At 34.9% G+C, this 22,090-nt stretch overlaps 1 protein-coding gene across 4 annotated transcripts; it reads right to left on the bottom strand.

Annotated features, from left to right (window-relative positions):
- Positions 1-2,999: 2,999 nt before the first annotated feature.
- Positions 3,000-15,967, bottom strand: Jhbp2 (Juvenile hormone binding protein 2). Of its 4 annotated transcripts, none has more exons than XM_075290163.1 (7): positions 15,822-15,967; positions 15,128-15,365; positions 9,819-9,937; positions 9,605-9,726; positions 3,895-4,028; positions 3,571-3,723; positions 3,000-3,511 (listed from the first exon to the last, which is right to left on the bottom strand). In XM_075290163.1, exons 2-7 carry the CDS (start codon positions 15,192-15,194, stop codon positions 3,357-3,359), a joined length of 750 nt encoding a protein of 249 aa, XP_075146278.1. In that variant the 5' UTR covers positions 15,195-15,365; positions 15,822-15,967; the 3' UTR covers positions 3,000-3,356. The 4 variants fall into 4 exon arrangements, with proteins under 4 accessions (XP_075146278.1, XP_075146281.1, XP_075146279.1 ...); XM_075290166.1 differs by having other exon boundaries at positions 15,128-15,221; positions 15,822-15,926; XM_075290164.1 differs by having other exon boundaries at positions 15,128-15,361; positions 15,822-15,921.
- Positions 15,968-22,090: the final 6,123 nt, after the last annotated feature.

Here is a 22,090-nt window from a genome sequence, read left to right as displayed (position 1 = left end):
CATGGTGTCATTTTATCGTTGTCAGATTGACAACGCCTGTTCTCCGTTCGACACCAAATGAGTGTTGATTCACTTTCATGAACGAATTGTTTTGAAATGAGCACGCCGTGCATGATTTTTTCTATGAGTGTAGTATAACATTAGTATGTTATGATGCCTTCATAGCTTGTATGTCAGCCCATATGTATCTCTTTTCGGAGGTATAAGAGCCAGGGATAACGTTACGAAATTGGCCATAAAAACGAAAATTGTTAAATTTGGAAAATATGAACTTAATAATGCAAACTTTGAGGAAAACGTAACAGCTTTCACTCAAGGAAAAACTATGTTGATAACTTTATCCATTAAAAAGTTTCAAATTTTTTTAGTACTAATGTGCGGGGTTCTTCGTACTAAGAGTTTTATTTTTTGGAAAACAAGGGTCGGGGAAGAGCCAAAAAGTTCACCGAGACTAAATCGGAGATCGGAGGATGCGAAACCAAAAGAAAACAGTGAACTGAGGAGCTTAGTGAATTCCAAGTAGTGAAGTGCATGTTCTAAAGATCAACCTCCATTGGACCAAAACAGGATAGAATAAAGGGTAGGTTAAACACGCCTAGATGTTCGATAGATATAGGCAATGATTGGTATTGGGAATGCGTTCTGCATAGGAAGTGCTACATATGTCATGAGTTTTGCAACTGATCCAACGGAAATGTTGCTTTGGCATATCTAGATCAATGAGGTTTGGTCAATTGGAGCATTAGAACAAGTATGTACGGCCGTAAGTTCGGCCAGGCCGAAGCTTATGTACCCTCCACCATGGATTGCGTAGAAACTTCTTCTAAACACTGCCATCCACAATCGAATTACTTAAGTTGCGGTAACGCTTGCCGATGGCAAGGTATCTTAAAACCTCCTAACACCGTCTTCTAAATTGTATGTAAGTCCATACGTGGTATAATTCAGTTTGACAAAACTGTCTATAGAACTAAAATTTTAACAAAATTTTCTATAGAAATAAAATTTTCACAAAATTTTCTATAGAAAGAAAATTTTGACAAAATGTTCTACAGAAATAAAATGTTAACAAACTTTTCTATAGAAATAAAATTTTAATAAATTTTTCTATAGAAATACAATTTTGACAAAATTTTCTATAGAAATACAATTTTAACAAAAATTTTCAATAGAAATAAAATTTTAACAAAGTTTTCTATAGAAATAAAATTTTGACAAAATTTTCTATAGAAATAAAATTCTGACCAAAATTTCTATAGAAATAAAATTTTGACAAAATTTTCTATAGAAATAAAATTTTGGTAAATTATTTTTGACTCGAGTGGCAATCATGATTATGAACCGATATGGACCACTTTTTGTGTGATTGGAGATCGGCTATATATAACTATAGACCGATATGGACCAATTTTGGTATGGTTGTTAGCGGCCATATACTAACACCAAGTTCCAAATTTGAACCGGATCGGATGAATTTTGCTCCTCCAAGAGGCTCCGGAGGCCAAATCTGGAGAACGTTTTATATGGGGGCTATATATAATTATGAACCGATGTGGATTAATTTTTGCATGGTTGTTAGATACCATATACCAACATTATGTACCAAATTTCAGGCGGATCGGATGAAATTTGCTTCTCTTTGAGGCTCCGCCAGCCAAATTTGGGGATCGGTTTATATGGGGGCTATATCTAATTATGGACCGATGTGGACCAATTTTTGCACGGTTGTTAGAGACCATATACCAACACCATGTACCAAATTTCAGTCGGATCGGATGAAATTTGCTTCTCTTTGAGGCTCCGCCAGCCAAATTTGGGGATCGGTTTATATGGGGGCTATATCTAATTATGGACCGATGTGAACCAATTTTTGCGTGGTTGTTAGAGACAATATACCAACACCATGTACCAAATTTCAGCCGGATCGGATGAAATATGCTTCTGTTAGAGGCTCCACAAGCCAAATCTGGGGATCGGTTTATATGGGGGCTATATATAATTATGGACCGATGTGGACCAATTTCTGCATGGTTGTTAGAGACCATATACCAACATTATGTACCAAATTTCAGGCGGATCGGATGAAATTTGCTTCCCTTTGAGGCTCCGCCAGCCAAACCTGGGGATCGGTTTATATGGGGGCTCTATATGATTATGGACCGTTTTGGACCAATTTCTGCGTGGTTGTTAGATACCATATACCAATACCATGTACCAAATTTCAGCCGGATCGGATGAAATATGCTTCTGTTAGAGGCTCCACAAGCCAAATCAGAGGGTCCCTTTATATGGTGGCTATACGTAAAAGTGGACCGATATGGCCCATTTGCAATACCATCCGACCTACATCAATAACAACTACTTGTGCCAAGTTTCAAGTCGATAGCTTGTTTCGTTCGGAAGTTAGCGTAATTTCAACAGACGTACGGACGGACGGACGGACATGCTTAGATCGACTCAGAATTTCACCACGACCCAGAATATATATACTGTATGGGGTCTTAGAGCAATATTTCGATGTGTTACAAACGGAATGACAAAGTTACTATACCCCCCATCCTATGGTGGAGGGTATAAAAAAGTGGACCTTAGTCCATTGGGAGACTGGATATCGATCCCGATTCAGAAAGATTGAGGATTTCATTAAGGATAAGGAATAAGAGAAGAGTGCTATTAGAAAGGGCTTAGGAGTTTGTCAGTCTATCACGCGGATCCTTTCGCATGACTGGGAAATGTTCGAAGGAAAATGGTCTGGAAATAAACGGAGGAACCGCACTGTTCTTCATAGGTGTTGGTTCCTCAAAGTTAAACCCATATTCTTAGGTAGTATTTAAATTTCCTTTGGTGGTTACTTCATTTACATCGGTACTGTATTGGACAGAAAACTGGTGTTGAAGGTCGACATAGTTATGATCATATGCTACCCATGATTTCGATTTTTCAACGTCTCTTTATCTCATATATGGTATAGACTTCCCAAGACCAATAAGACTGATAAATTTCATATTTTATCTGTTATTTATTGACGACACGCTTATCTAATAAGCGTTTTATTATTACTTACATATAACTAATAAATATGTTAATATAATTTATTATTAAATAGATAAATTACTTAACAGCAATGGGGGAAATACACACACGAACTGAGAGTTTTTATTTCATGTGCTTTGAATGATAATAATTATTATAATTATTATTATCAATCGCTTGACAAGAACTATGATAAATACTAAAGCTTAATTCTTATAGCTAAGACAAAAGATGCACGACGATCTATTGAACTAATTGAGCGAGTTGAGATAAGATCCAAATGTCCCCTTATTTATGAACACCATTGACTCATCTCTCCCATATTAATTCAAATTAATCCATTGGTCCAAAGGAATCTTAGTAAATAAACGATCCATAAAATTGCGAATGACTAATGTTAATTTGGTACGCAAAGCTGGTTTCATTTCCTTCAACAACTCTTGAGCATTGGAATTGATGAACAAATTCAAAGCGGCCTCTGTGGGGGGAAGAACAAAATTAGACTCAATATGGTTTGATTTGTGAAAAACTACTTACGGATAACCGAATTGCCATTGGCTATATTATCAACTCCCATTTGTATGTCCTTGACATTGAAATCCATTTTCACTTGTTCAGTTGTCAAATATGTGCGTCCATCTTGTCCCTCATGGGGCACGGCCTTGAAATAGATTTTCGCTTTAACACCCTCTATAATTAAATGAATGAAAAATGGCATGAGTCTTACATATCTACGAGAGAAACTAAAACAGAAACTAAACAGAGCCATAAACACATAATGGTTGGAAAATCGTAACTGGTTTTTCAATTCCGCTGCATCCAACTATTGCCACACCATATCATATATGTACATAAACTTACCATATTCGCCCCAGTATTCACCGGCACCAGATGCTTTGACCAAAATTAAAACACCGCTTGAACGATATTGTGCTCTAACCTTGATGCGTGGTATCTCACAGGTCATTTGAAATTGCAACGACTCCAAATCCGATCTGCAATCAATGAAATGAAAAATAACGAGTATTTATTTAATTTTAGTTTAGACAATCAAATATAAAACAAGTTCAGAGTAATTGAAATGTAGTATTATAGGAATGTTTAATATATATAAATATTTTTTCGCAGATCAATTTCGTAATATGCCTGCATATGGTAGACAGCCAACTTTCCGGTATTATTCGTAGAATATCAAACATTTACGCAATAGGGTGTAATAAATTCGATTTTACAATCTCAATAAAGGTAGAAATTGTTTTACGAAATCCATGGAAAAATTAATTTTTGAACTTGAGGAAAAGGATATAAAAGTGAAATTTCTAAGTTTTGAAAATGTGACTTTTCTATACACGATATTATACGATATTATAAATTTACCAAATTCTATCATAGAGGATATTTTCTATTTATAAAAGAATATTTTCGATGTTGAGTATAGGGATACAAAAGTCGAAAATTGACTAATAAACCTCTATTTAATCGAATAATCAACATTTAGTCAACATTTGCTAATTCAGGTTCGATTTTTTTTAAATGTACCAATCGACTTTTGAGATTAGCCAAAATTGACTAAATGGACAAAATTCTATTGGGTTTTAACAGGTTGGCTGATAAGTCCCCGGTCTGAGACATAGAAGGCGTCGCTAGTATTAAATGCATATTATTTTCAAATGATTCGTGTCAAAATTTGACGTCTGTAAGTCAATTAGTTTGTGAGATAGAGCGTCTTTTGTGAAGCAACTTTTGTTATGGAAAAGAAGGAATTTCGTGTTTTGATAAAATACTGTTTTCTGAAGGGAAAAACACGGTGGAAGCAAAACCTTGGCTTGATAATGTGTTTCCGGACTCTGCCCCAGGGAAATCAACAATAATTGATTGGTATGCAAAATTCAAGCGTGGTGAAATAAGCACGGAGGACGGTGAACGCAGTGGACGCCCGAAAGAGGTGGTTACCGACGAAAACATCAAAAAAATCTACAAAATGATTTTGAATGACCGTAAAATGAAGTTGATCGAGATAGCAGAGGCCTTAAAGATATCAAAGGAACGTGTTGGTCATATCATTCATCAATAGTTGGATATGCGGAATAAAGGTAGAAATTGTTTTACGAAATCCATGTGGAGAACTTGAGGAAAAGGATATAAAAGTCAAATTTCTAAATTTTGAAAAAGTGACTTTTCTATACATATAGTGGATGATATCATAAATTTACCAAATTCTATCACAGAGGATATTTTCTATTAATAAAAGAATATTTACGAACGAAAGTCGAACATTGACTAATAAACCTCTATTTAATCGAATAATCAACGTTTAGTCAAAATTTGCTAATTCAGGTTCGATTTTTTTTAAATGTACCAATCGACATCTGAGATTAGCCAAAATTGACTAAATGGACAAAATTCTATTTGGGTTTTAACAGGTTGGCTGATAAGTCCCCTGTCTGACACATATATGGCGTCGCTAGTATTAAATGCATATTATTTTTATATAGTACCAACCTTCAAATGATTCGTGTCAAAATTTGACGTCTGTAATTCAATTAGTTTGTGAGATAGAGCGTCTTTTGGGAAGCAACTTTTGTTATTGTGAAAAAAATGGAAAAAAAGGAATTTCGTGTTTTGATAAAATACTGTTTTCTGAAGGAAAAAAATACGGTGGAAGTAAAAACTTGGCTTGATATTGAGATTCCGGACTCTGCCCCAGGGAAATAAAACAATAATTGATTCGTATGGAAAATTCAAGCGTGGTGAAATGAACACGGATGACGGTGAACGCAGTGGACGCCCGAAAGAGGTGGTTACCGACGAAAACATCAAAAAAAATCCACACAGTGACTATTATATGGCGTTATTGGAGCGTTTGAAGGTCGAAATCGAGGCAAAACGGCCCCATATGAAAAAGAAAAAAGTGTTGTTCCCCCAAGACAACGCACCGTGCCACAAGTCATTGAGAACGATGGCAAAAATTCATGAATTGGGCTTCGAATTGCCTCCTCACCCACCGTATTCTCCAGATCTGGCCCCCAGCGACTTTTTCTTGTTCTTAGACTTCAAAAGGATGCTCGCAGGGAAAAATTTGGCTGCAATGAAGAGGTGATCGCCGAAACTGAGGCCTATTTTGAGCAAAACCGAAGAAGTACTACCAAAATGGTATCAAAAAATTGGAAGGTCGTTATAATCATTGTATCGCTCTTGAAGGGAACTATGTTGAATAATAAAAATCGTTGTATCGCTCTTGAAGGGAACTATGTTGAATAATAAAAACGAATTTTCACAAAAAATGTGTTTTTCTTTGTTAGACCGGGGACTTATCAGCCAACCTGTTAGGTTAGGTTAGGTGGCAGCCCGATGTATCAGGCTTACTTAGACTTAGACTTGTGATACCAAATTGGTGAACTTCAATCTTATCACTGAGTGCTGCACGATTTCATGTTAAGGGACCTCCTTTTTATAGCCGAGTTCTAACGGCGTTTCACATTGCAGTGAAACCACTTAGAGAAGCTTTGAAACCCTCAAAAATATCACCAACATTACTGAGGTGGGATGATCCACCGATGAAAAACTTTTTGGTGTTCGGTCGAAGCAGGAATCGAACCCACGATTTTTTGTATGCAAGGCGGGCATGCTTACCTTTGCACCACGGTGGCTTCCTCTATTTGGGTTCACAGCTGATTTTCCTTTATAAATTCAGATCTTTTGGGCATCTCAGACGAACGAAAGCGTTCGTTTAGGATATGAGAAATTGGCTGTAAGTCTTATCGGAGCACCCTAGTATTGCAATTTGATTCGCCTGATCCGATTATAAAGTCGCATGCTAGAATGAAAGAATAGCCTTCACTTATTGGACCACAACGTGACGTGCGAAATGGTCAAGATAAAATCAACTAGACCTACTTAGAAGCATGTTTGATTTTTTTTTCATCTTGGCATTCTATGGTAAGGTGTCGGTAACAAATTCCAAATTCAAGTAACAACTACATGACCAAATGTGTGAGTTCGACATAACAACATTTAGTTTTGCATGTGGCATAAAGTTGACATGCAACAATTTGGCTAGCGTCGCCAAGGTCATTGATAGAAAATCGATAAATCGTCAGAATCGTCTATGGTGGTGAATTTGGTGGAATATGTCAATGTAGAGATATGATTTTTTGAGCCTAGAAGAAATTTTATGTTTACGAAAAATATCTCTCGATCAAAATTTCGTTCCAGTTTAACGACGGACTTTTTTCAGTGTATCATATATTAAATCCATTAGGTGTTCATTTGCTTTGGTTTGTTTTTGACATTTGTTATATCCTCCACCATAGGATGGGGGTATATTAGCTTTGTCATTCCGTTTGTAACACATCGAAATATTGCTCTAAGACCCCTAAAGTATATATATTGTGGTCGTGGTGAAATTCTGAGTCGATCTAAGCATGTCCGTCCGTCCGTCTGTTGAAATCACGCTAACTTCCGAACGCTATCGACTTGAAACTTGGCACAAGTAGTTGTTTTTGATGTAGGTCGGATGGTATTGCAAATGGGCCATATCGGTCCACTTTTACGTATAGGCCCCATATAAACGGACCCTCAGATTTGGCGTGCGGATCCTCTAAGAGAAGCGAATTTCATCCGATCTGGCTGAAATTTGGTACATGGTGTTAGTAAATGGTCTCCAAAAACCACGCAAAAGTTGGTTCACATCGTTCCATAATTATATATAGCCCCCATATAAACCGATCTCCAGATTTGGCTTGCGGAGCCTGTAAGAGAAGCAAATTTCATTCGATCTGGCTGAAATTTGGTACATGGTGTTAGTATATAATCTCTAACTACCATGCAAAAATTGGTCGACATCGGTCCATAATTATATATAGCCCCCATATAAACCGATCCCCAGATTTGGCTTGCGGAGCCTCTAAGAGAGGCATATTTCATCCCATCTGGCTGAAATTTGGTACATGGTGTTAGTATATGGTCTCCAACAACCATGCAAAAGTTGGTTCACATCGATGCATGATGATGAAATTTGATTCTAAGAGAAGCAAATTTCATCCGATCTGGCTGAAATTTGGTATATTATATGTAGCCCCCATATAAACCGATCTCCAGATTTGGCTTGTGGAGCCTGTAAGAGAAGCAAATTTTATCCGATCTGGCTGAAATTTGGTACATGGTGTTAGAAAATAATCTCTAACAACCATGCAAAAATTGGTCCACATCAGTCCATAATTATATATAGCCCCATATAAACCGATCCCCAGATTTGTTTTGCGGAGCCTCTAAGAGAAGCAAATTTCATCTGATCTGACTGAAATGTGGTGCATGACGTTGGTATGTTGTCTCTAACAGCCATGAAAAAATTGGTTGACATCGGTCCATAATTATATATAGCCCCCATATAAACCGATCCCCAGATTTGGTTTGCGGAGCCTCTAAGAGAAGCAAATTTTATCCGATCTGGCTGAAAAATTGGTCGACATCGGTCCATAATTATATATAGACCCCATATAAACCGATCCCCAGATTTGGCTTGAGGAGCCTCTAAGAGAAGCATATTTCATCCCATCTGGCTAAAATTTGGTACATGGTGCTAGTATATGATCTCTAACAACCATGCAAAAATTTGTCCACATCGGTCCATAATTATATATAGACCCCATATAAACCGATCCCCAGATTTGGCTTGCGGAGCCTCTAAGAGAAGCAAATTTCATCCGATCCGGCTGAAATTTGGAACATGGTGTTGGCATATAGTCTCTAACAACCATGGCAGAAATGATCCATATCGGACCATAATTATATATAGCCCTTATATAAACCGATCCCCAGAGTTGACCTCCGGAGCCTCTTGAAGGAACAAAATTCATCCGATCCGGTTGAAATGTGGTATATTTCGCTAGTGTATTGCCGGTAACAACATTGCCAAAATTGGTCCTTATCGATCAATATTATATATAGCCCCCAAAAATTTTATATTTCTATAGAAAATTTTGTCAAAATTTTATTTCTTTAGAAAATTTTGTCAAAATTTTATTTCTATACAAAGTTTTGTCACAATTTTATTTCTTTAGAAAATTTATGAAGCATTTCATAGTTGGAGAGGAATATTTTGCAAAATCTTCCAAACATCAAGAATCCTATCAATCTACCGAACATTAAAAAATCTGTTGGTAGACTCGTATTCATAATTGTATATAGCCCCCATATGAAGCGACCCCCATATTTCAATTCTGGCTCTATAATTACCGCACAAAAGTTCATATCGGTTCGTAATTATTTTTTCCCTATATCAAGATACCGGTCATACCGGTCAAGAACTGAATATATACTTATTTAAACGACCTTTCTTTTATCTACTATATATATCCCGCATGGATCAACTTACAATTTAGAAGATGATGTTAAGAAGTTGTAAGATTCCTTGCCATCGGCCGCAACCCAAGTAATTTAATTGTGGATGACCGTCTTTAGTAGAAGTTTCTACGCAGATTCGGCCTGGCCGTATATACTTGTTTTTGAATTAAATTCGGGAGTCAAATGACTCTAATAAATACACCTTTCTTTTGTCATATGTACTTACCTAACATTTGTCACCGTTAAATTGCTAACTCCAAAGGCTTGAATATTACGGAACAAAGCCCTATAACCATCAGGGCCAGAACCCAAGGCAATGCCAATTTCATCGATATCAACAGGCTCAATCTGTAAAGAAGGACCATAAAAGACAGAGAAAAAGTCATATATACATTAGCCATACTTAATTGTAGGAATTTTTTGAGAATGTAATTACAAACCTCATAAATTTCTAAATCTGGAATACCTTGCCTCAGATAATGTACCAATTTGTTGCCACTGTCACGTAAACATTCATTAATATACTGTTCATCACGGGGACATTGTTGGAGGTAATAGGCTGTAAAACAAAGAGATTCGAGAGAATTAAAGGTCATATAAAAGAAATTAAAATTTATTATCAAAACAAAAAAAAAAAAATGAATGGAATATTTTATATTTTCTCAACTGTTTATTGGCCTCTGCATTTTATATTTGAATTAAATTTTGTTCAAGTTTGAATAAAAAACTCTTATGTGATTTTTATAGTTTGTCTTTTGTTGTTTAAAATGCATAACATTGAAATTTCTTCAAAACAAAACTTCTTCTTAATTTTATTTTGTTTCGCTTCAAATACATTCACGATTTAATCGACAAAAGTTGCAATATAAAACCCCTCTACCACAAACCAAACAATTTGCGCATGCGTCTTATAGGTTAATAACCGCTTGAAATTTTCTCCACCAATATTTTGTTTTCACATAGCAAGGGGATAGGGAACTGTCAAAAAAATGCAATAGCATGTCTTAATTCGTGCCCGTTATTTGTTGAATCATCGATTGTCCATCATGAAGAGAAGAAAAGGTAACAGCGTTCAATACAGCCAATCGATCTCTGTTAGTTGAAAATAACAGATCATTTGCATAAAATGTTTTTAGCATTTAAATACGATTTTTATGAAATTTGTCTCAATTGTGACATTGAGTATTCAAAACACGCAGAATGCAACATTGGCTCCATTTTATTGGGAATTCACATTTTATCGAATCTACACACAGAGAAAAGTAATTTGATTCCAAACGAAATTTTAACCTAACAACATAGGAAAAAATATTACCAAAATATTCCCAATTGAAACGTTGATTGATGTTAACAACTTTTTCAATTAAAAAATTAAGTTAATTAAGTCAATGATTAAAATTTTTAAATTTTCATTAATTGATACAATTAACTTTTTCATCAAACTCGGAAGACTAAGACAGTTAAAAAAAAATTATGGATATATATTTTTTTTAAATTCTTAATTAAAAATTTTATTGAAACTATAAATTTTTGAATCCAACTAACAAGGATTAAAAATAGTTATAGCAAATGATTGAAATATAGTATAGCGATTAAAAATAGTTTCGTTTTTAATTAAAAAATTAATTGAATTTTGCAATCGACATCAATTAAAAATTTAATTGAATCAATTAAAAAATTAATTGAAATTTGCTAATGAAATCAATTAATTTTGTAATCAAGTATTTTTTGATTCTCAACTGTGATTGATACTATCATTTTTGTGATTGAAGACATTTCAATTAAAAAATTAATTGGATCAATTGTGCATTTGAATGTAACGCCAAGAAGGAAAAGTCTGAGGCGCATCGTTTGGTATACAGATCGTCTTAGAATTAAATTCTAAGTCGATTTAGCGATGTCTGTCTGTCTGTATATGTAATTTTGTGTGCAAAGTACAGCTCGCAGTTTAAGTCCGATCGTCCTCAAATTTGGCACAGAGTTTTATTTTGGCTCAAAGACAATCGCTATTGATTTTGAAAAAAAATCGGTTCAGATTTAGATATAGCTGCCATATAAAGGGTGGTTAAATTGTAAGGGCCGATGTTGAATGTGAACCACATCTAAACGCCAAGTTTTTTCCGAATTTTTTTTTGACATTTCTCTATTTCAGACTTACTCAATTTGAACCATGGAGAGGTACACAATCCAACAACGTGTTAAATGGTTCTAAGAAATGGCAACAGTGGATGATCAATTTTCGAAGAAAATCATCTTCAGTGATGAGGCACATTTTCTCCTCAGTAGATTCGTCCATAAACAGAATTGCCGCATTTGGCGAATGAGAATCCAAGAGTTATTGTCGAAAAACCAATGCACCCACAAAGAATGACTGTTTGGTGCGGTTTATGGGCTGGCGGCATCATCGGGCCGTATTTTTTCCAAAATGAGGCCGATCAGGCAGTTACTGTGAATGGTGTTCGCTATCGTGAGATGATAACGAACTTTTTATGGCCCGAATTGGAAGATATGGATGTGGACGATATGTGGTTTCAGCAGGACGGTGTCACTTGCTAAAGAAAAAATGGCTCTTTTGCGCAACAAATTCAATGGCCGTGTTATCTCACGTAATGGCGATGTCAAGATCATGTGATTTAACACCGTTGGACTTTTTTCTTTGGGGTTATTTGAAAGAAAAGGTGTACGTCGATAAGCCAGCAACAATTCAAGAGCTAAAGGATGAGATAATTCGTCCCATTAGAACCTCCATTATGCCTCAACGTCATTGCACCGTGGTGCAATGGTTAGCAAGCTCGCCTTGCATACACAAGGTCGTGGGTTCGATTCCTGCTTCGACCGAACACCAAAAAGTTTTTCAGCGGTGGATTATCCCACCTCAGTAATGCTGGTGACATTTCTGAGGTTTTGAAAGCTTCTCTAAGTGGTTTCACTGCAATGTGGAACGCCGTTCGGACTCGGCTATAAAAAGGAGGTCCCTTTTCACTGAGCTTAACATGGAATCGGGCAGCACTCAGTGATAAGAGAGAAGTTCACCAATGTGGTATCACAATGGACTGAATAGTCTAAGTGAGCCTGATACATCGGGCTGCCACCTAACCTAACCTAGTAGTATCGTTAATTGTGCAAAATTTGATTGAAATCGGTTCAGATTTAGATATAGCTCCCATATATATCTTTCGTTCGATTTGCACTTATATGTCCTTAAAAGCTAGAGTTTTGCCCTGATTTGCTTGAAATTTTGTATATGTACGCCAGAGTTTTGTTTCATATTTTAGACCCATTTTCAATGGGAGTTTCCTTCAATTGACTCGATTATTTCCACAGAGAAGATATGTAATATGCTATTTGATCTAATTGGTCCAGATTTAGATAAAGCCTTCATATATTTGTTCTTCTGGTTTATACAAATATGGCCAAAATATCCACATTTTACACAAAATACTGTGATGATTTACCCATATCGTAGTCATATACTGCACACTGTAATACCAGACTTTCCACAAAACGGTCGAGTTTTAAATAAAGCTACGACTTGTGGAAATATCACCCGACTAGTCCAAATAATGTATCACAATCCACAATTGACCACATATCTTTGAGAGATCTAACCAAAAATAATAACCTTGTAAAATCACCACTGCACCATAAATTGTAAATATTACTCAAATTGTCCTATATCTCGAACACGTATGTATCGCCCGATAAATCGTAAATGTTATTACGTACAATTGCATTAAAAATGCTCTAGCTTTATATTACCCATATTTTTAATCCCCTGCGCCACACTGTGGAACAGGGTATTATAATTTAGTGCATATGTTTGTAACACCCAGAAGGAGGCGAGATAGACACATGGTGTCCTTGGCAATAATGCTCAGGGTGGGTCCCTGAGTTGATATAGCCATGTCCGTCTGTCCGTCCGTCCGTCCGTCTGTCTGTGAACACATTTTTGTGATCAAAGTCTAGGTCGCAATTTAAGTCCAATCGCCTTCAAATTTGGCACATGTTCCTAATTTGGGTCGGAATAGAACCCTATTGATTTTGGAAGAAATCGGTTCAGATTTAGATATAGCTCCCATATATATCTTTCGCCCGATATGCACTAATATGGACCCAGCAGCCAGAGTTTTATACCGATTTGCTTGAAATTTTGTACAAACATAACACTTAGTCGTATAGTCAAGTGTGCAAAATTTGATTGAAATCGGTTCAGATTTAAATATAGCTCCCATATATATCTTTCGCCCGATATGGACTTATACGGCCCCAGAAGCCAGATTTTTGTCCGAATTTGGTTGAAAGTTTGCACTAGGAGTACAATTAGTAGTATAGTCAAGTGTGCAAAATTTGATTGAAATCGGTTCAGATTTAGATATAGCTCCCATATATATCTTTCGCCCGATATGGACTAATATGGTCCTAAAAGCCAGAGTTTTGGCCCAATTTGGTTGAAATTTTGCACAGGGAGTAAATTTAGCATTGTAGCTATGCGTGCCAAATTTGGTTGAAATCGGTTCAGATTTAGATATAGCTCCCATATATATCTTTCGCCCGATATGGACTAATATGGTTCTAATAGCCAGAGTTTTGGCCCAATTTGGTTGAAATTTTGCACAGAGAGTAGATTTACCATTGTAGCTATGCGTGCCAAATTTGATTGAAATCGGTTCAGATTTATATATAGCTCCCATATATAGCTTTCGCCCGATTTACACTCATATGACCACAGAGCCCATTTTTTGCTCCGATTTAGTTGAAATTTTGCACAGGGAGTAGAATTAGCATTGTGGCTATGCGTGCCCAATTTGGTTGAAATCGGTTCAGATTTAGATATAGCTCCCATACATATGTTTTTCTGATTTCGACAAAAATGGTCAAAATACCAACATTTTCCTTGTAAATTCGCCACTGCTTAGTCGAAAAGTTGTAAAAATGTCTCTAATTTTCCTAAACTTCTAATACATATATATTGAGCGATAAATCATAAATAAACTTTTGCAAAGTTTCCTTAAAATTGCTTCAGATTTAAATGTCTCCCATATTTTTTTACTAACATTGTGTTCCACCCTAGTGCATTAGGCGACTTAAATTTTAAGTCTGTATGTTAGATTTTGAAATTTTAGACAAAAGAAAAACTGCTTTCTTATAAAGTATTTTCTCTTAAACCAAACAAACCAAAATTTGTGATATACGATTCAACGATTATCTCAAATTCTTTTTATTTGCCTTTCAAGAAAATTCTTTAGCGTCAAAAGAAAACTTTGCTAGTCTTAAACTTCGTTCCTCGGAAAAGAAAACTCTTCCATCCGTGTACTTTCAAAGTGAAAAAACTGCTCAGTATTGAGCACGATTGGCCCAATGGGAAAGAAGAATTTTATTTCTAAGAAACGAAATTTTAGGTAAATGAAGTTTTCTTTTCAAGCTAAAAAAAATTTCAAGAACAAACAAAAAATCTTACAAGAAATCATTGCAATGCCTCAATGCGTCATAAATTCGGTTTTACTTTCACCTAAAGAAAATCCTTTGTAAGAATGGGGAATTTCGTTTAGGAGGAAAGTAGTTGTTCTTTGTGTGTACTAAATGAAGACAGATTTTAATATTAGAACTTTCCGTTTGCATACAACAACATTTGGAATTTCAGATAACGGAACATATTTATGAGTTAATTCTATATTTTATTTCTATTGCATATCCGGCTATCATAAAGCACAACTTTTTGAAATTAGCGTATTATAAATGCGAAACTTACGTTGCTGAGCTCGTACCGTTGAACAGCATATCACTGACGTAAGAACAATTAACACTATTTTGAACATTTTTTCCAAATATGTTTATTCACCACACTGAGAGAAATGAAAGTAAAAGTTTGTCGGTTTTGTAATTCTTCGAATTCGATTTCAAAACAAATCTTTCTTTTGTGGTTTTCTTATGCAAAGAGGGTAACTCTTTGTGGTTTCTTCAAACGGCTTTTAACACCTCTCGTCTTTCTTTAAGAAAACAAATCACAAAAAAAAATATTCAAACAAAAAAGAAAGAAAAAAAAAAAAACACCAGTTCAAAAATTACAGCGAAAGTCTTTAATTGATTGAATATGTAAATATTATGTTTCACGTTGTTATTGGTTGGCTCTTCCTTTAAAGTAATTTCACTTTAGCTAAAGTGGCCCTCAAACAATGACTGTTAAATTGTTTTTTTTTTTTTCTTCAAATTTCATTTCTTAAATTAGGTCACGACACACATATGCTTTAGATTTACTATCTAGTTGGCTATTAAATTCTTATGGTCAAATTCGATGATTATTGTTTAGTATATGGAAGGGGCTCTTTTATGAATTTTAATTTTTTTCTTATGATTTTCATAAAAATTAATTTCTTCTTGTGATTTGTTGTCTTCGAAAATCAACTCGCGGTTTTTGGTACTAAATAAATTCTGGTTTCTTTTACATTAAGGCTATGCGAACAACAAGTTACTAGATTGGTCTAAGACAAGACTTTGGTGATGGACAACTTTCACGCGTCTGCTTCACTTTACAAATGACTCGAAATGTGAATGGGTTCAGCATTTTAACCATGTTCATAATACAAGAAATGCTTTTTTCTCTCCAATTTTTTTTTCTTTTATTTTCTACGCTGCTTCTTTTCTTTCCTTGGGTGCTGTTTCGGTTGACATTGCTGTTGCAGCTTTCTTGGTCTGCACCCATGAATATGGGCAAAAAGACTTATTATCACCGCCGACCAGGCTAAAAAATGTAAACAAACACCCCAGAGAAGAAAGAGTTGAAATGGGTGTGCGTATCTGCATCTTTTGTTTGAGTTAAATGTTTAAGAATGATGACGGAGGGAAAATCGAATTAACCCATTGGGGGAAGCATGTTATAATTTTGTATTAGGGTTTTTTCAAGGATTTTTTTTTTAGCGAAATATTTGAAGTCATTCGAAATAACTCATTGATAAATGTTTTATTCATTTATTTTTTAGGTTTAACAATTTATTTGTTCGTAATTCTTCTGGCTCAAATATGTAATAACAGGTTGGCTGAAAAGTCCCCGGTCTGACACATAGATGGCGTCGCTAGTATTAAATGCATATTATTTTTATATAGTACCAACCTTCAAATGATTCGTGTCAAAATTTGACGTCTGTAAGTCAATTAGTTTGTGAGACATAGCGTCTTTTGTGAAGCAACTTTTGTTTTGTGAAAAAAATTGAAAAAAAAGGAATTTCGTGTTTTGATAAAATACTTTTTTCTGAAGGGAAAAACACGGTGGAAGCAAAAACTTGGCTTGATAATGAGTTTCCGGACTCTGCCCCAGGGAAATCAACAATAATTGATTGGTATGCAAAATTCAAGCGTGGTGAAATGAGCACGGAGGACGGTGAACGCAGTGGACGACCGAAAGAGGTGGTTACCGACGAAAACATCAAAAAAATCCACAAAATGGTTTTGAATGACCGTAAAATGACGTTGATCGAGATAGCAGAGGCCATAAAGATATCAAAGGAACGTGTTGGTCATATCATTCATCAATATTTGCACCCTCAAAAAAAATCGCTTCTTTAACATATGTTCCAAACATATTTTGCAGGAAGCACATATATTATTGCATACTGCCGAAACATTAATATGTTTGTTTTATGTGAACATATTATATGTTTGGAAGCATTTTGAGCCAAAAATATTATATGCTTGGAAGAATTTTTCCCAAACACGATTGTGCTCATTCCCTAACATACTCGTAATTTTCACTTCCACGAATTTTTTTAGTTATTGGCACCTTTCTCTGTAATACAAATAATGTTGAAGAAATGAAATTTTTTAAATTTTACCTTTCGCCTGCACGGAGAATCGAACCGAGGACCATACAGTTTGTAAGCCAACACACTATCCACTGGGCTACGTAGCTGTTATAGTCACCAGTAGATAATTATCGTTTTAAGTTACATTTATGTAGCATAGTTTGCAGCGCCCACGAGCCTATGCAAACATAACATTATTTAACAGAAACATACATTTGTTTGCTACGTGGAGCAGTGGTTAGCATGTCTGCCTTGCATGCAAAGGGTCGTGGGTTCAATCCCTGCTCCGACCGAACATTTTTTTATTTGTTTTTTTTTTTTTTTTTAATTTACACATTTATATTTATACTATATTAATTTTTTTTTTAAATGAAACTTCGAAATGTGCGTTATTAAAGATTTATAGTCAGTAACAGTGCTTGATATAAACGAAATTGACTGATTTTTGGATAAAATATTATTTTTTATTGCAAAAATAACAATCTTGTAATAAAAAACTGTTTTTGTACAAAACTTTAAAATTTGGAAGGAATTCAAAAACTAACAAAAGAAGAACGTGGAGTCGAGTATAAACATACATACATAATTTTATAATATAAACATAAATTTATTTAGGAGTGAACAGTTTTTTACTAGCATTTAACACCATCGCTCTAAAATTCCTTTTATTTTTCTTTAATAATTCATTTTAAAGAAAATAAACTTTTTAAATTGTTTTAGCTGTAAAACTCGAACTTAATGCCCGCTTTTATATTTGATGGTGTCCGTCAACTCCTCGTGGACTACTTTTTAATAAAGAGGAACTAAAGTTTGTTTTTTTACATTTTACTGTGTAATTTTTCACTATTTTTCTCCTTATTTCATTTTACTGTCCCAACTCTTAAAAGAGTATAGTGCCCTTTCGTTATTTTTATGAAGACCCCTGATTTCTTTTAACGAACCAAGAAAAAAATTGTGCCCATAATGCCAAAATGATAAACAAAACACATGTCCACACATACATAAAATGCTGCTCTCAAGGCGAAAACATAAGCTGTTTGTTTTTCAAATGTCTATTCTCTTGGTTCAGAATGTATATTCTCTTTATTCAAATTAAATAATATTTAGACTTAAACATATCAAATTTTTGGCCTTATCATAAAACAGTTTTCCGAAACAACATACAAGCGGTTTCACAGAAATTGTTCCCTTTTGACTCTTTTGCTGTGTTATATTGATATCTTTCGTCAACTCTCCCGGTTTCCATCTCTATTTCTCTCTATACTCTCTCTGTCGCTTTGAATAAAAAATCACAACATATGTATGTTTAGTCGAAATTTGTAAATTTTTATATGTTTGTATTCACACATATGATTTTTATGAAACATTCATGCCCCAAACATAATATATTCTAACATATTAACATAGATGTCCCAAACATTTAGTATTAGTTCAGGAACATTACATGTTCGCACTTAAATATATTATGGTTTAAAGTCGAGCCCGAAACACATTTTGTTTACATCGGAACATATGAAAAACATATTTTTCTAACAGTGTGGATATGCGGAAGCTCTGTGCAAAATGGGTGCCGCGCGAGCTCACATTTGACCAAAAACAACAACGTGTTGATGATTCTGAGCGGTGTTTGCAGCTGTTAACTCGTAATACACCCGAGTTTTTCCGTCGACATATGACAATGGATGAAACATGGCTCCATCACTACACTCCTGAGTCCAATCGACAGTCGGCTGAGTGGACAGCGACCGGTGAACCGTCTCCGAAGCGTGGAAAGACTCAAAAGTCCGCTGGCAAAGTAATGGCCTCCGTTTTTTGGGATGCGCATGGAATAATTTTTTATCGATTATTTTGAGAAGGGAAAAACCATCAACAGTGACTATTATATGGCGTTATTGGAGCGTTTGAAGGTCGAAATCGCGGCAAAACGGCCCCATATGAAGAAGAAAAAAGTGTTGTTCCACCGTGCCACAAGTCATTTAGAACGATGGCAAAAATTCATGAATTGGGCTTCGAATTGCTTCCCCACCCACTGTATTCTTCAGATCTGGCCCCAGCGACTTTTTCTTGTTCTCAGGATGCTCGCAGGGAAAAAATTTGGCTGCAATGAAGAGGTGATCGCCGAAACTGAGGGCTATTTTGAGGCAAAACCGAAGGAGTACTACCAAAATGGTATCAAAAAATTGGAAGGTCGTTATAATCGTTGTATCGCTCTTGAAGGGAACTATGTTGAATAATAAAAACGAATTTTGACAAAAAATGTGTTTATCTTTGTTAGACCGGGGACTTATCAGCCTACCTGTTATGTATAAGGAAATAATCAGTATTTTCGACATCTGCTTTCATCGATATCAAAAATTAGCCAAAATCAGTCGGAACATATACGGTGTGTACGGAGAAGTTTTCTTAGTCTTTTGTACTACATACAAATGGTTCGTGAAGATAAAAATCTATGACTGGAAGACCCGCCTCAAAACGGACGAACTGCAGAATTCGACGTAGAACACCTGAAGGCACTATCGAAGGAAGATAGTCGCCAATAATCCGACAAAATGAACATCAAGCAAAGACAATCTCTTGCCATCATCAATCGAATGGAAAGTTTTTAATTTACTTTAAACTTAAAAAAATAAGAAATAAAAAATTCGTTTGTTACAAAATGTTTATTTTTTCCAATAAATTTTTTTTTTATTGGATATAAATTTCGTTTATATCAAGCACTATTCTTTTCTGACTGTAAGTCTTTAATAAGACACATTTTACAGTATCATAGGCTGAAAAAAATATTTACGTGATATTAAAGATTACGCAACCTCAATTTTAGGATGCGCAATTTACACACTATTAAGGACAAATTTCTTTAAAATAATGCAATTTTAATTAAACAAAAGTTTATAATCTTTGTTTCAAAATTTTTTTCAATAAATTTAATTTATTTTCAAAATGTGTGTCACATTTTGAAAATTTGCGTCCCTTCGTTAAAGTTGCATGACTGTAAACTAAGGCAAATTTTCGTTAAAGTAAAGAAACACATTTGTGATTTAAAGAAATCGTCCTTAAATGAACTGAAATATTGAATCTTTAGATTTAATATAAAAACGCTTCAAATATAGAATAAGACTTATTTTGAGGATTTAGCATCTTTGGTTTAAAGTTATTTTGGGATTAAGAAAATATTTGTTTTACTTCGAAATATCCGTCATAATTTGGATTTTTAAACTGGCATTTGTTTGTACGTGAATAGCTTTATTAATATACCGGGAAAATAGAATGAAAATTCAATAAATGAGATCTGTATCCTAATTTTAATTTTATAGATCCTAGATTTAAAGCCAGATAGGTCGCAAAAATATTTCCTTATTTTAAAGAACCCGCATCTTTGGCCCGGAATCAATACCAAAATCCTTAAAGGAAGGTCAAAATCTTTGGATCCAAGTACACTTTTTTTGAGTGTAGTAAAAAATTTATATAATAGTATGTAATGTTGAACATCTTTTCGGATGTTCAACAAAGCGGACGTACTAACCATTGCTCCACGGTGCCCAACTAAATGTATGTTTCAGTTTATTTAATCGGTTCGTGGGCGCCGAAAACGATGCTTTATAAATATAACTGTTGACTGTTGATGACAATAACAGCTACGTAGCCCAGTAGATAGTGTGTTGGCTTACAAATTGTATGGTCCGCGGTTCGATTCTTCGTCCAGGTGAAAGTTAAAATTAAAAAAAAAAAATATAAAATCGAATAATTTCTTCTACATTGTTTGTATTACAGATAAAGGTGTTAAGAACTAAAAAACTCGTGGAAGTGAGAAAGATGTAAGGGAAAAGGCAATTAGCCAGAATAGATTGTGTTTTTGAGTTAGTCTTTATGAAATTGTTTTTCCATCCTGGAAAAGAATAAACGTTTATCACAAAAAGTACACAGAAAAAAATCTCCGTAGTTAAACTAACACTAAATTTAACTTATTTTTATTCTAAAAAAATGTATTGTTAGTAGTTAAATTTTATTACTTTTTGCGAAATTTTCCACAGCCCAATGAAATCTTCGTTTTTTTAAGTATGTCTCAAATATTTTATGAACTAAACGTCAGTATAAAGTTCGATGACCGTACACATAAGTTCAATATGAACTAAAGCAAATGAAAATTTTCGTACGATTCCCAAAAATAGTAAGAATGAACTTCTGTATGGTTAAAATGGTCATGATTTGGCGCCAATGATTTTCTTATTAACTTTTAGTTAATATTTTCTTATCACAATGGACTGAATAGTCTAAGTGAGCCTGAATCGTAATCGGGCTGCCACTTTAACCTAACCTTTAATATTTTCTTCTATTAGAGGTTGTAATATCGTGAACTGTAGTTAAAAAGTACAACAGGGCATTAAATTTTCCTGGTTAGCAAAATTTAGTTCAATTTTCGTACGATTTAGTTTATTCTTCCTATAAAATAGTTTACTTTTTTTCGGTGTACATACTTTTATCTTACAGCGAAAAGCAAATGAAAAAAAAAATCGTTTGGGAAGAAAGAATTGTTTTTTGCGTGTAGTTATTGAATAGAGAAAGTTAGAAATGTTCCATAAATTTAAAAGGCTTCATCCAATGGACTAATGTAACCACTGATAGTTAAGTTAGGTTAGGTGGCAGCCCAATGCATCAGGCTCACTTAGACTATTTAGTCCATTGTGATACCACATTGGTGAACTTCTCTATTATCACTGAGTGCTGCCCGATTCCATGTTAAGCTCAATGACAAGGGACCTCCTTTTTATAGCCGAGTCCGAAGGGCGTTCCACATTGCAGTGAAACCACTTAGAGAAGCTTTGAAACCCTCGGAAATGTCACCAGCATTACTGAGGTGGGATACTCCACCGCTGAAAAACTTTTTTTGGTGTTCGGTCGAAGCAGGAATCGAACGC

This window comes from Haematobia irritans, chromosome 1 (assembly GCF_050003625.1).
Source record: "Haematobia irritans isolate KBUSLIRL chromosome 1, ASM5000362v1, whole genome shotgun sequence".
In the NCBI taxonomy this organism is placed as follows: Eukaryota; Metazoa; Arthropoda; class Insecta; order Diptera; family Muscidae; genus Haematobia; species Haematobia irritans.
Note: the sequence above shows the minus strand (reverse complement) of the source record. Positions and strands in the feature narration are given on the sequence as shown.